Here is a 13,234-nt window from a genome sequence, read left to right as displayed (position 1 = left end):
ACCACTGTCTCTTCAATCATTAACGCACATTTGTTGTTTGCGATGCGATAGCCCCAGTGCTACTAGCGCAGCCTCGACATATCGGGGTCCAGTATTTGTCCGAGGGCGCCCTCCGTGCATAACTGAGCTACGATTGAAGCAATCTTGCACAGTAGCATGAGCCGTTACACGCTCCATCGATGACAGACGAGCCTCAGGTCCCTTGAAGTCCAACGCCCGGTAACACGTTAGCTTTGGACCCGGAATCATTAATCAGCGTCTGCAGCTCAGGTGCATTTGCAACTGGTATAGGGGGCGATGGCCGGGGTTTGGGAGGCGTGTCAGCCAGCTGAATGGGATGGTTGCACCGCACTCGTGTCAGCTGCTTCCGCCATTTCGTCATGTGCTTTCCCTTTCCCCAAATGGCCCGAGTTCTGACATGAAGTGAAATGCACGACGTCGGATGCCGCATGGCACGAGTCTGCAAAATCCACGCGAATCTGGATCCATTTTCCCAGGTTCGCCTGGCTATTGCCTAAAAACTCTGAAATGGAAATTCGCTCCTCTTGAATTTCTTAAGCACATTTATGTCACTGATGGCATACGCGAACCCAGGTCATGAGTGCGTGTCTGTGTGTTTGGGAGTGGAGGCAGGGGTAGATAACACATTTGCACCATCAGTCATCCACATTTGCACCATCTTTCTCATTGCAGTGTGTCGGGTGAATTCTCGGTGCTTTTGGCCGGTTACTTAAGGGCTGAAACGAACGTCGCGCGGATCAAATCCTCTCCAAAGATGGTGGTGATTTGTGTTTTAAGGGCGCGTCGGCATCGGGGCCATTTTGCGCCCACTCGATGACGGTTGTCTACCTCTGCGACGACGCGATAAGTATGTTGTCAACTGACAACAGGTAGCATCACTGGCGCACTTACACTGAGGGGTGAGTGAAAATAACGTCAAAGTCAATGTGTGCTAAAAATGCGAGTATATCTCCAAGTTCACCACATGGGTCACGACCGAGTAACCGATGGAGGGGCGCTGGAGGAAAAAATCGTCGCCTCTCCGTCTCAAGGCGCCGACATGAGACGAGCACATGTTCAACAGACAACCGGTCCCCGCATCTATCACACCGTGGCACATCCCTACGCGTCAAGTAAAACGAGTGTGTGGCGTATGTATGACCCAACCGAAGCCTACAAAGGGCGACTTCCTGGAAGCGGCTTCGGCGATGGGAGGATTCCCAATCACCCAGTTGGGGCTTGATTTCCCTGAAAGCGTGGAGATGTTGGTCGAACATGTGCTGCCACGTATTGCGAACGTATTTGGAAATGACTGACTTCAGATCTCGAGCGGGTACATAAATTGGTATTGGGTTTCTCTCACATGCCGCAGCTTTCGCTGCGGCGTCGGCTTTTTCATTCCCCATTATTCCCATGAGGCTGGGGATCCACATAAATGTGATACGACAGGAAGTGCTGTCCAGCCATTCCAATTCCTCCCAAATTGAGCGAGTCAAAAATGAGTGGTCACGCGACACCGCCGCCGGGTCTAATGACAAAAGTGCACTACGCGAGTCGGTCAAAATCACTATATCCCTTTCAGGACAAGCAACGTACTGAAGCGCTGCTAAAATGGCACACAGTTCTGAGGAAAAAACTGACAGGTGCTGCGGGAGGCATAGACCTACGGTATGGTCACCGCAAACAAATGCGCAACCCGTTCCCGTTGAGCCCTTGGAACCATCGGTAAATATTTGTAATGAGTTCGCGTATTGTGAGATCTGTTCCAACGAATACGTGAAGAACTCTCGTGGTGAAGTGCCATTTTTAAAATGCTGACAGAGTCCCAAATCATACTTAATACTCAGACGTCTCCACGGTGCTGGGTTCCGAAGAGTGTGCGGGGCAATGTCATCCAGCGTAATATCCGCCTCGTCCAGGCAGTCCCGGACGCGCAGGCACATCGGCCGCGCTGACGTGGGCCGCCCCCTCAAGAAAGACAGAGCCTTCGTGGCCTAAAGTAGGCTGAACTTACTCGACCTTAAGTATTGGGGGAAATCCTTGACCCCCTGCAATGCCTGCCCGCCTTGGTTAAACGTGCATACGCACCATATTACTTCGCCGTTCCATTCCTGCACTGTATAAAGGGGGACGATTTCCGGGCACCACGCCTCTCCAGCTTTAACACCACGTAACCACACCCATCCATCTTTCGTCCGGTACACTTCGCAGTATGATTAGAGATAAATCCAGGTGGGCGTTATGTGGGCCGTGACCCTCTTGCCCTTAGGCGACAGCCCGGGGGCACAAGATGCGGTCCATGAAATGCATCCGAACCCCATCGGTTACCAAGCAGGTGGAAGACTTGCTCCCACGGTGCTTACGTGGTATCAGCGGTGCATCATTTCTTTACGGCTGCCGCGGCGTGATATACGCGGCATTTTGGCAGCGGCTCCGAAACGCCGGAGCAGGGAGCTAAACTTGACGTCTTTCCTCTTTTATCTCACCATCTCACCACCACTTGGTCGCTCACTCCAGCCCAGGACAGTACGCAAAAAGCTTGTGCGTGCATCATGTAGACATTGTAAAAATACACAAAAGCAAAAACGGAAACAACGTCAGCGCTGAAGCCCAACTTCCACACCCGTCTGGAAACAGCCAGGTGTGACCGTCGCTTCACATGTCGCCACCGCCGCCCGCTCTTGACGGTGCCGTCGGCCGCGGTCCAACTCCCTTCGGTCCTGCCACCTAGCGCCACCATCCGCACTCCAAGCCTGCGCAGTGCTGCCACCTATATCCATAGCCGGACGGTGCCGTCGGCTCCGGCTGAGAGCGCCCACGGCTGCTCCGGGTGGAAGGCTACGTCCAGCACGCCCAGGTCGTCGTAAAGACTGTGGCCCTTCAGCACCTTGACCGGCAGCACCAGCGCGTTCTTCATCAGGTCGCTGCGAGAGGGGACCAGAGTCGGTCAGCAGGAACAGCGGGACAACAGATCGTGCGCCGATCACGAGTTGCAAACAACTAATTTGAGGTCCAACGCCGCAGGGCCCGGCTAGGATCCGTGGCGGATGATGCGGCGTAGGGCGTGGCACAGGCATGGCCAAACATTTCATTTTTTGTTCGTTACCTAAGCGTTACCGTTTTGTTCGTTCGTTAAAGACGCTTTCGCTAGGTTTGGGTGTCTCGCCAGCGTTATAGGCAGGCGAAAATAGCCACGTTTAATGCCCACCACAGGCCACTGAACCAAGCAACGTCCCGCGCAAACAGAAAAGTAGGGAACAGCGTGGCGATGCAGGCAGGTAAAAATCCACCAAACAAATCTAAAAGCACACAAATTCTGGGGAAAGCAGAGTGCAGAGTTTGGCCTTGCGGTTTCAAGATACAACCTTAACTTTCAAGACATGTTCAGAGTAACTTCATATCTCACGTTCAAAGTAATAAAGTAAGTGGCAAGAGACAACACAGACAAAAAGTTATGTGCCAAATAAACTAACAATGACGAAATGAGCAAATCCAATCTAGAACGAACGGAAAGCATGAAAACACAACGTACAAACACTGCAGACGTTTTCCAGTGCGTCATCAGACACCTAGGGGCTCCCTGGGTGTCTGTACAATGAACAATGGCACCCATATTTCCCTCCAGAGGATATACCACCCGCTTCAATGCTCCGCCACCCCCGGGAGGGACTCACTTGAAGACCTTGGCGTGGTAGACCATGATCTTGCCGTCGTCGCCGCAGGAGGCCATCAGGGGGTAGCGCTTGTGGAACGCCACCTGGCGCACGGCCTGGCCGTGGAAGCGCAGCCGGTGACAGGGTAGCTTCGACAGGTCCAGGTCGAACCAGTGCACGCGCCGATCGTACGAGCCGATCGCCAGGTTATCACCGCGCGGATGGATGGCCAAGCTCGAGATCCACTTGGCTCCGCCGGCCAGCTTCTTGCTCAGTTCTTGCTTCACCAGGTTGAAGACCTTGACGTGGTTCTGCGTGGCCACGAAAAAGTACGGCCGCAGCGGGTGGAAGGCGGCCGCCTGCGCGCGCTGCGTCTTGCGGAACGGCATTTGCGATCGCCACCGCGACATCTGGTGAATGAGCACGGAAGTATTGCCGGCGTCCGGCGCCACCGTGGCGAAGTAGTCGCCCTTGGCGTGCCACGTCACCTGCTTGCACTGGCGACTGATGTTGATGGTGAGGCGCAAGCCCTGCGCCCACTCGCCCTCGGACGCTTTGCGCCAGGCGCAGCCCACCTTCTGGCTCTTGATGGTGGTGTCGTCGCGCTCGGGCGGCGTGCGGAACACGCCGTCCGTGTTGGCGGCCGCCGCGCGGTCGCCCACGCCGTGGTTCACCATGTAGATGCGCTTGCCGGCGGCGGCGGCGACCACAGACAGCTTGGGGTTGGGGTTCCACGCGACGGCCGTGACCGCGTCCTTGAACTCGATCGTCTTTAGGCAGCGGCCGGTGGCCACCTCCCAGATCTTGAGGGTGCGGTCGTCCGAGCCGGACGCGAACAGCTGGCCGCTAGGGTCGATGCTGAGCGTGCGCACGATGTTCTTGTGGCCGGTGTACACCTGGTTGCAGTGCGTCGGGTACGGCTGCAGGTCGCGCTTGTCCGGCAGCTCCGGCAGCAGCTCTTCCGGCCCAGACAGCTGCGTCTTCGTCACCGTCTTGCGCGGGCAGAGGTACAGGTTGAGACAGCGCTCGAACCGCTCGCTGATAAAGTCCGGATAGGCTGGCACGCTGCGCAGCGAGTCGTGAAGACGCGGCAACGGGCGCGCGCTGCCGTTCTCCTCCAGCTGCTGTTCGTGGCGCGCGCGCTCCGCCTCGGTCGGCAGGTACTCCAGTGGCGGCTTGTAAGACTCGGCGTGGCCGGGCAGGCGCAGCTTGGGCGCCGGCTGCGGACGGTACAGTCGGCGCATCTCATCCGTCGTACCGTCCTCCTTCCACAGCATGTAGAAGCGCGGCTTCTCCAGCGGCTTCTCGTCCAGCTTGATGAAGCCGCGCTTAATGTGGTCAACCAGCTTGGCCACCTTGAGCGCCTCGATGCGCGACGGCACAAACGAGCGCTTGTGCTCCGGTCGGCTGGACAGCGGCATGTCCAACACGTCTCTGGTGAAGAAGTCTAGCCAAGGGGCGTCCAGATCGGCGTTGCGCGTGGGAAACTTGCCCTGCGACAGGCGCACAATCACGTCAATGTCCTCGTCGCTCAACTTCACCTCCTGGCCGGTCGTCTTGCGGATGACCGTACGCCAGAAGTCGGGGTTCTCCACCTTCTCCAGGAAGCTGTCGATCTCATCGCGGCTGGCACCCTTCAGGATCTTCTTGGCGTCGCGCGTGTAGCCCACGTGGTCATACTGATCGTACCAGCGCAGCGGTACGTCACCGATCGTGTTGTCCACATCTTCCTCGTCGGACGAATCCTGTTCGTACTCGTCCAGCGGAGTTTCGTCCTTGAGCATGACCAGCGTATCCTCCTCTTCAATGAGTGTGTCTTCATTGTCAGCCTCATCAGCTGTTGGCTTTCGTTTGAGGCTTGTGACTGTGTTATCTGTACTTTTGCGAAGCTTCTTCATGATATTTCTTGCACCCTTTGGCTTTCCTTTTGCTGCAGTATTTTTCCTCTGCAATAATACACAAAACAAGACCATATTATCATTCATTGACACTGTGCATCACAGAGGACCAAACACATGCTGTCCAACAAAATATTTACTCACATATATGGAAATGTGATGACCCATTTCGCCCTGCACTTCTTGTGTCAAAAGATGGAAGAGCAGCCCTAAGACAGGCCATTTGTCAGCATTCACACACGAACATGGAGAAGTAGAACTAACCACTTACAAATCTACATTTCTCAACCATCAGCTATATACTTTTCCCAAGCTTGAGCACCAATCCTCATATCAGGCATGACATTCAACCGAGCTCAACCGGATATAGAATGACAATCTAATCATGATAGGAAATCACTTATGGCTTAATGCCTTCAAAATTCAGGGGAATACTGCACTGCTATTGCTTGAATGTGTAAGGTGACCCCATTTTGGTACAGTCCCATCAGCTATCCATTTCAGTATAATACCAGTTTGGCTGTCCTCCTTTGTCGAAGCAGTGAAGCAGCTACTCATTCACAGGAAATTTTGTGCATATGACAGATGCCCAATTTCTTTACTCAGGAATAACTGTGCACTACACTCTTACAGAGTGATTCACACATTGTTACAGATGTTCTTTGATCACGACTACCTGTGCACTACATTCTTACAAGGCTGCACACCAAATAAGTCTAAAATAAGGCATAAGCAAAAATTCAATTAGGCGATCACCCAGCCCAGCCACCGCTATTTTTTAAGGGCTGTATTTGCAACCAACGATTGAAGGCTCTTGAAATTTTCACAAACAACAGGCCACAAAACTTGTTTTTTGGATGTTGTGGTCAGAAAGCTAGAAAACTCTATCCAGTGTTCATGATATATTAAACTGATCTTCACGCCACCTGAGCAAATGATCATTCCTTCACTTTAACACTGACGACCGGAAAAAAAAACATGAAGCACATCAAATACACCAGCGGGTTTATGACTAAATGGGTGCACAGCGGCAGTGAAAAGCAGCATGCAACGCTACTGGCTCCAGCTTTGCTATTAAACTTTTCTTAAGCATTGCTCACGCTCGCGCTGTGCTGGCAATTGTAACTAATTAAGTCCGTCGACCAACGCCGTGTAATACCGACGACCATTTCCTCGCAACCCCGCTCTTACCCACACGTGCACACGCCAATTAAGGCAGAGACCGTATGAGGGACAATCCTGGCGCGTTTGAGACTGAATGTATTGACTGCTAAAAACGCATAAGGCGCGTTGTTGACTGTTCGCCTATTTACAAGTTTGTGCCGCGTTGCCGTTTTGTCACGCCGGGCGTTTCCGTCGAGATACCCTGGGAGAAAACTGGGAGGCACCGCATTGTTTTGATCGTCTCTCTTTCAGGAATTTTGGCGAGGCTCCCGTGGCACCTAAATTCTGCTGCCTCTAACTCGGTTCACTCGAGAAGGTTACATTACAGTTCAGTCAATGGTTAGTTGGGGCGGTGTTTTTCCCCTTTGTTCCAGTCTCTAACGGTATAAGTGACTGAACCTGATTGCAATCGCTAGCGAGGCTGTGATCAGTTGTTGACTGTAGATTAAAAATTTTGAGGCTTACTGGTGACATACTCAAAATCCAGACTGGCTGCAGTGCTGTGGGGTTCAATCTGACAGGTTAGTATACACAATTATACTGCAATTACAAGGCTGAAATGAAACATTCGATCCCTCTCAGTCATCAGTTATACCTGGTATTGTCCAGAGATTTTCCTAGCTGAAACATTGTGTAAATGTGGACTTAAAAAACAAATTTCAGTATGAACAATCATTCTATCTAGGATGTGAAATCATTTTATACAAAGTGATGATCTTGTATCTTTTATGACATTTGAGAGGTGGAAGTTTAGCTGTATCATTTATATATTTTTGTTTAATGAGCAAAATATTTTAATATGCTTTGTCAACTTGGTCTATGGGCCCAGAAAGCATGGCACTGTTTTAGCATATTATTGGCTGTGATAAATTTCCAATGTCTTTTAATTTAAGGTTTTAAACACTTTATTCTCATTAAGTCCAATAACATTTGTTGAACCAGCATGATAATATTAGTAGCCCAATTTCTTAATGTTGATGTGTGGTATTTACAGTTAACTTGGCTCCCTTTTGTAAAGTCTGAACAAATTTGTGCTCAGATTGGAAGTGGCCAGCATAGAACCATGTCTTTGGTGGGAATGCTAACTGCCAACATTGCTTTCCAGAGATATGGGTCTCCACACAATTTTGAAGAAGCTCAAGCAGAAAGAAAAAGAAGTCAGAATATTGATGCTGTATCCTTTGGTTAAACACTGGAATGCTGCAAATGTCAGCATGCCACTCTATGACAATTGTGTTGGTCCCAGTCTCATCAAGCTCCCAGTGTGGTGACCAAATAGTCACAAATAATGGAAAGTTTCTGGGTGGAATAACAGAAATGATGTCTGCCCAGTGCATATTAAGCAACTCAAACTGTTCAACTGAGATTGACAATACAACTAGTGTGGTAGAGCATCCCAATCATTGACAACCCACATGCTGAATGAGTTATGATGGACAAGGGTCCCAGCTGAGATTTTATTACCTTCCCTTGGTGTCTTGGTGTCACCTCCAAGCTGCATCTGGTCAGGACCTCCTCCTCCAACAGCAACATACCACCATGAAGCAGTTGATACACTGTAACCATGTCTCCCCTGCAATGACTAGTAAAAAGAGAGCAACTGGAGGAGTCTGAGCTTTTCAGCATGTGGCTGGTGGCTCACTTCGCGAGCAAGAGGCGTTGCTCGCTGCTGAATCCACCCCAGCCGTTCGTGATCCAGGTAGCCAAACAGGCCCCAGATGACATTGCCATGCTTCAAGTATGGATGTGCAAGGATCTTGAAGAGCAGAAGTAGCATGTGAACATCGATGTGAGCAAACGACTGCCTCACGACCACCAGCATCTTGTTGGCCTTCGAGATCGCCTCCGCTGTCTGCGCGTGAAACTTAAACCTATGAATTTCGAAGATCCGGAGGTCCTTCTCGGTGGGCTCGACCGCTATTTCGGTGCTTTTCAAGAAAGACGTCCGTCTCGGGCTGCAGTTCCCGATGTGCACTGCTTTGCACTTTGTTGCATTAAAGGGGAGCAGTCACTCCCCTGACCTCTTGGCCAGGGCGTCGAGGTCGAGGCCTCGGGATGCGACAGTATATCTACGTGTCATCCGCGAACAGCTTTCGCCATCATGTCATCCGCGACCATGTTTCGCACTGATCTAGTGGGTCGCTCACAAAGATTACGAATAGTGTCGGTCCCAGCACGGATTTTTGCGGGATGTCGCTGATGACGTCGATCCAGCCCAGCTGCGAGCCCTGGAGCCGGACTCTCTGCATCCGGTGGGTTAAAAAGGCCTCCATCCAGGGCAGCAAGCTGCCTCTCACCGTAAGCATCGAGCTCGGAGAGCAGAGGGTTATGCGGTACAGAATGAAAGGCTTTACTGAAGTCCAGGTACGCTACGTCCACCGGCTCTCCATCCTGTACGCGGCACTCCAATGTTCCATGACTGCTAAAAGCTAGGTGATACAGAACTGCTGTGGGAGAAACCCATGCTGGGCTGCATGAAGAAGTCAAGACTCCGAAAAGTGCTCAATTAGGGCATATCTGACGAAAGATTCGGGTGCATTGTAGAGGATGGCAATAAGGCTCAATGGGCGGTAGCTTGTTGGTGACTGTCGGGGTTATCTTTCTTGAAGGTCGGGGCTATCTCACCATGCTTTCACTCCTGAGAAAGCTTTCTGAATACTATTGGTAAAGCGTGCCCAGGGTTAGCGCCAGCACGTCTGCAGACTCGCGAAGAAGCTCTGGGTGTACATCACCTGGCCCAGGGGCACTCGGAGTATTCACTCCTGCATGTCTGCAGACTCACAAAGAAGCTTTGGGTGTACATCACCTGGTCCAGGGGCACTCTGGGTATTCACTCCTGCCAATTTATTCGCCACTCCCTGGTCAGGGATGTCCACGTCTTCCGGAAACGGTCCATCTAAATTGCAGGGCATCACATGCTTGATGCTTTCCTTCTTTGCTGCTCAACACTCCGTCGTCGTCAAGAAGTTGTTCTACCCTGCTTCTTGTTCGTAGTCTTGAGTTGTCGTACCTTCAAAAAGCTTGGCGGTTGTTAAGGCTCTCCATCTGGGACTACCAGTCCGTTAACCTAAGGATGTCTGCCAGGTGCTCATAATTTGTATGCATCAGCTGTCAGCTGTCCTCGATGGGAAGTGTGCCACCCAGAGTAGCAGACCAATGTATTCCTGACGACCACATGGACGCTGTTTCCTAGCCCAGGCAGGCATCCAACTGGCTGACCATCCCCTCCTCGTTTGTGGATATGAGGTCAAGAACACCTGATAGCCACCTGGTCACTCAACTGGTAGCATGATGGCTGCTAGACATACTGGAACAAAAACTGCCTTGGATGGTGCCTTTCAGTGAGTGGGCTGAATGACTCTCTGGAGCTGATGACTGTTCTGTTCCCCAGTCAATCTCGGGCAAATTAGAATCACCTAAAACCATCAAGCGAGAAAATTGGGCGCTGCCAAGTTTTCTACCAAAAAATATTTGATGCAGATGAACATTTTTTGGTGTCAAGACACCCACAAAAGGATGGCATAAGACTATCCAAAGTATTGTACTTTGCATGTATTCCGTGACAGATGTGATTTATTTGTTACATTTCCTTGACCTTTTCATTAGTGGCCTGGACAACGCAGGCAAAACAACTATTATGAAGCGGTTCAATGGCGAAGACATCACAACAATTTCTCCAACTTTGGGTTTCAACATACAGACATTGGAGCACAAAGGGTAAGCTTCTGATAGACTGACCGTGCTAATTGCCCTGAGATATATGATATATGTGTGAGATACGAGCACTCTAAATTGATATGACACTCTAAATTGGCTCAAGGTTGGGTCCAATGTCAACCGCGTGCAAGGCTAGTGTAAATGGTTTGGAAAACAGCATCTTCCACCACTGCCATGCGAGGGTCACCTGGACCTCAAACGTGGTCACTCTCTGCTGCATGCCAGGTTCAAGCTGAACATATGGGACGTGGGCGGCCAGAAGTCGCTGCGCTCGTACTGGCGCAACTACTTCGAGTGCACCGACGGCCTGATCTGGGTGGTGGACAGCGCCGACAAGCGCAGGATGGCCGACTGCAAGAAGGAGCTGCACTCGCTGCTGCTCGAAGAGGTGAGCGGACCGGGGCGCCCGGTGGTGGCGAGGGTGGTGCCGCTCTGGTGGTGGTCGGCTGCCTTGCAAAGGTGACGGGCGGACGGTTTTCCCGATGTTAGGAAGTGACATTCTTAAGTATGCTTTTCATCGCCATACAGCTGCCCACCGAGAACAGTCGCCGACTGCCTGTTCTAGGACGTTTTATGTTGACAGTGGATTGTGATGGTGTTTACTGCGTCGGTGGTGTGCGAGCTGGAGTGCGCCGTCGCTGACGCAGTGTCGTGTGTCGACAGGGTGGGTCGGTTGCGGCGGGTCATCTAGGAGTTGGGGGTGGGGACAAACGCAGAGTATGCCCCGTGTCTTTCCAGACTACATCATTACATAACGCTCATAGCCAATTTTGTCCAAATGCAGAGCTCACCGCTCTTCTCCTCCTCCAGTTGCCTCCCTGATCTGCCACCCTCGGGAGTGAGCTTTTGCCGTCGTTTACGAGCTTGTCACTTGTCTGCCTGTCGGCGCGGGCTGGCCGTGGCCTATGTGACTATCGGCTGCGCACGTGCTGCGCGATGCTACCATTCCGTTTGTGACGGCAAAGGCTAGCTAGCCTGACCCCAGGGCCACGTTCAGAGCCGGGACTTTCGGCGGTAGGGACTGCTCCGTGTCGCTCACCCGCCAGTGTTCGTGTTCCGGCAGCGTCTGGCCGGCGCCACGCTGCTGGTGTTCGCCAACAAGCAGGACCTGGCCGGCGCGCTGAGCCGCGAGGAGATCCGCGACCTGCTCGAGCTGCCGGCCATCACCACCCACCACTGGCGCATCGTCTCCTGCTCGGCCGTCACCGGCGACAACCTCGTCACCGGCATCGACTGGCTGCTGGACGACGTGGCCGACAGGATTTTCGACATGGACTAGGCGCGGGCGGCACGGCTTCGACTCTGTCCATGCCGTGGGCGGCGCTATGAGCTCGGAGCTGTGCCCAGTGTACGACGGCGTTGCCTCCGCCGCTGCAGCAGGCGGCGCCAGCCAGGGCGGTTTCACAGGCAGCGTTCTCAGGTGTGCGCCGTGTCCAGGCGGCCGACCAAAGAACAGTGCGGCGTCTGTCCGTGTGTCCTGCCGGTCCCCAGCCCGTTCGCAGGGTGCGTGAACTCGAGGCGCCTCGCTGATGGCGTCGCTGCGTTCTCGATCTCGCATCGTGGTCTGCTGCGGGACCGGTCTCATCCCAGTCCCAGCCGCGGTCCTCTGTGGGTTCACCGCTACACCTGGTCCCCGCTGTGGTCCGCTGTGTAGCCTGTGCAGCCTCCGCCCGCTGAGGGTGCCTTGGGCTCGGGCGAACTCCAATCGCACATGGGCGCTGATGTGTGTGCGGTAGTCCATGGCATCCGCGCGGCTGTGGCGACCGGACGTACACATGCTTGCGTTGCATTTTGCGATGCGGTGTACACACGGGTGCTGCTGTGATCGCCGGCCCTTGTATAGCTTTGTGTCGGCGTGGGATGACCTTTTATTCCAACACGACATTCGATGCGTTGGCGAGGTGTGTTCGTGGAACTGATTGCTCGTTTAATAAATCGTCCACGCCATCTCGGTTATCGCACTGCTACCTAGTGTGTATCGGATCCCTAGCGTCTGCTGTGGCACCAACGTGTTTGGATTTGTTTTCGATGGTGCACGGTTTTGCTTAAGTCATGTGCCTTAATTCGACCTGAAATCTAGAGTACACATTTTTCCTAAGCAAGTGTGGTCGAGGTAACTGGTTTGCGGCGTTCAACACTCAAAAATGAATTTGATGGCGCCAGCTTATCACTGTCGAGCGTTGCTGATAATGAGTCTGGGCTTCTGTGCGAACAACAGTTTGATAGAGATGTTTGTCCCCTTTCTACCCCGAACGCCTAAAGATCCGCATACAATGCACGCTTGTTGCAATACAGATAAGCATGAGACGCAGACGGCGGAGAAGCACGGAACGCGAACTATTACAGCGCGTTCAAAATGTCACCTGCTTCCTTCCCAGACTTTCGATTGGTTCAACTCACAATACATCGAATCGATTCTGACCCAGGCTGGGAGCCAGTTCGTGATGTAAGCCTACTTTCAGATGGACATTTGAATCAGGTGCTAATCCTGTTAAGTAAGCCTGCCTGAAAGTGATTGCGTCTGAATCAGGCATAATTGTGTACGGATCATGATTCGAATCAGTATGGTTGGAATCGAGTTGAATGTCCTCAATGCCGGAACATGCAGAAAGAATGACGGATCTCAGGTATTGCTGTTACCAAAGTGGCTCAGTCCCATATGGTACAGAAAATACGTGAACTGTTCATCGCAGGACATTTCGACATTTTGCGTCTGTCCTGATGCATATGAAGGGAACGGGACCATTCCTTTGAGCGCCAAGTGTCCGTGATTGTCAACTTCGACGAAGAACGAAAGCACTG

The 13,234-nt window shown here is 52.4% G+C and overlaps 2 protein-coding genes across 4 annotated transcripts; one reads left to right on the top strand and one right to left on the bottom strand.

The window, feature by feature from the left end:
• Positions 1 to 2,120: 2,120 nt before the first annotated feature.
• Positions 2,121 to 6,761, bottom strand: LOC119111137 (ribosome biogenesis protein bop1). 3 transcript variants are annotated; one of them, XM_037234983.1, is made up of 3 exons: positions 6,711 to 6,734; positions 3,675 to 5,599; positions 2,121 to 2,924 (listed from the first exon to the last, which is right to left on the bottom strand). In XM_037234983.1, the coding sequence occupies exons 2-3, from the start codon at positions 5,549 to 5,551 to the stop codon at positions 2,771 to 2,773; spliced, it is 2,031 nt and encodes a 676-aa protein (XP_037090878.1). In that variant the 5' UTR covers positions 5,552 to 5,599; positions 6,711 to 6,734; the 3' UTR covers positions 2,121 to 2,770. The 3 variants fall into 3 exon arrangements, with proteins under 3 accessions (XP_037090878.1, XP_037090870.1, XP_037090864.1); XM_037234975.1 differs by lacking the exon at positions 6,711 to 6,734 and adding an exon at positions 6,743 to 6,761 and having other exon boundaries at positions 2,122 to 2,924; XM_037234969.1 differs by having other exon boundaries at positions 2,122 to 2,924; positions 6,652 to 6,720.
• Positions 6,762 to 6,853: 92 nt separating this feature from the next.
• On the top strand, positions 6,854 to 12,399 carry Arl2 (ADP ribosylation factor-like 2). Its single transcript, XM_037235879.1, has 5 exons — positions 6,854 to 7,236; positions 7,821 to 7,889; positions 10,322 to 10,432; positions 10,658 to 10,820; positions 11,496 to 12,399. Exons 2-5 carry the CDS (start codon positions 7,825 to 7,827, stop codon positions 11,709 to 11,711), a joined length of 555 nt encoding a protein of 184 aa, XP_037091774.1. The 5' UTR covers positions 6,854 to 7,236; positions 7,821 to 7,824; the 3' UTR covers positions 11,712 to 12,399.
• Positions 12,400 to 13,234: the final 835 nt, after the last annotated feature.

Source organism: Pollicipes pollicipes, unplaced genomic scaffold, assembly GCF_011947565.3.
Source record: "Pollicipes pollicipes isolate AB1234 unplaced genomic scaffold, Ppol_2.1 Scaffold_2555;HRSCAF=2994_pilon_pilon_pilon, whole genome shotgun sequence".
In the NCBI taxonomy this organism is placed as follows: Eukaryota; Metazoa; Arthropoda; class Thecostraca; order Pollicipedomorpha; family Pollicipedidae; genus Pollicipes; species Pollicipes pollicipes.
This window is presented reverse-complemented; position numbering and strand designations above follow the sequence as displayed.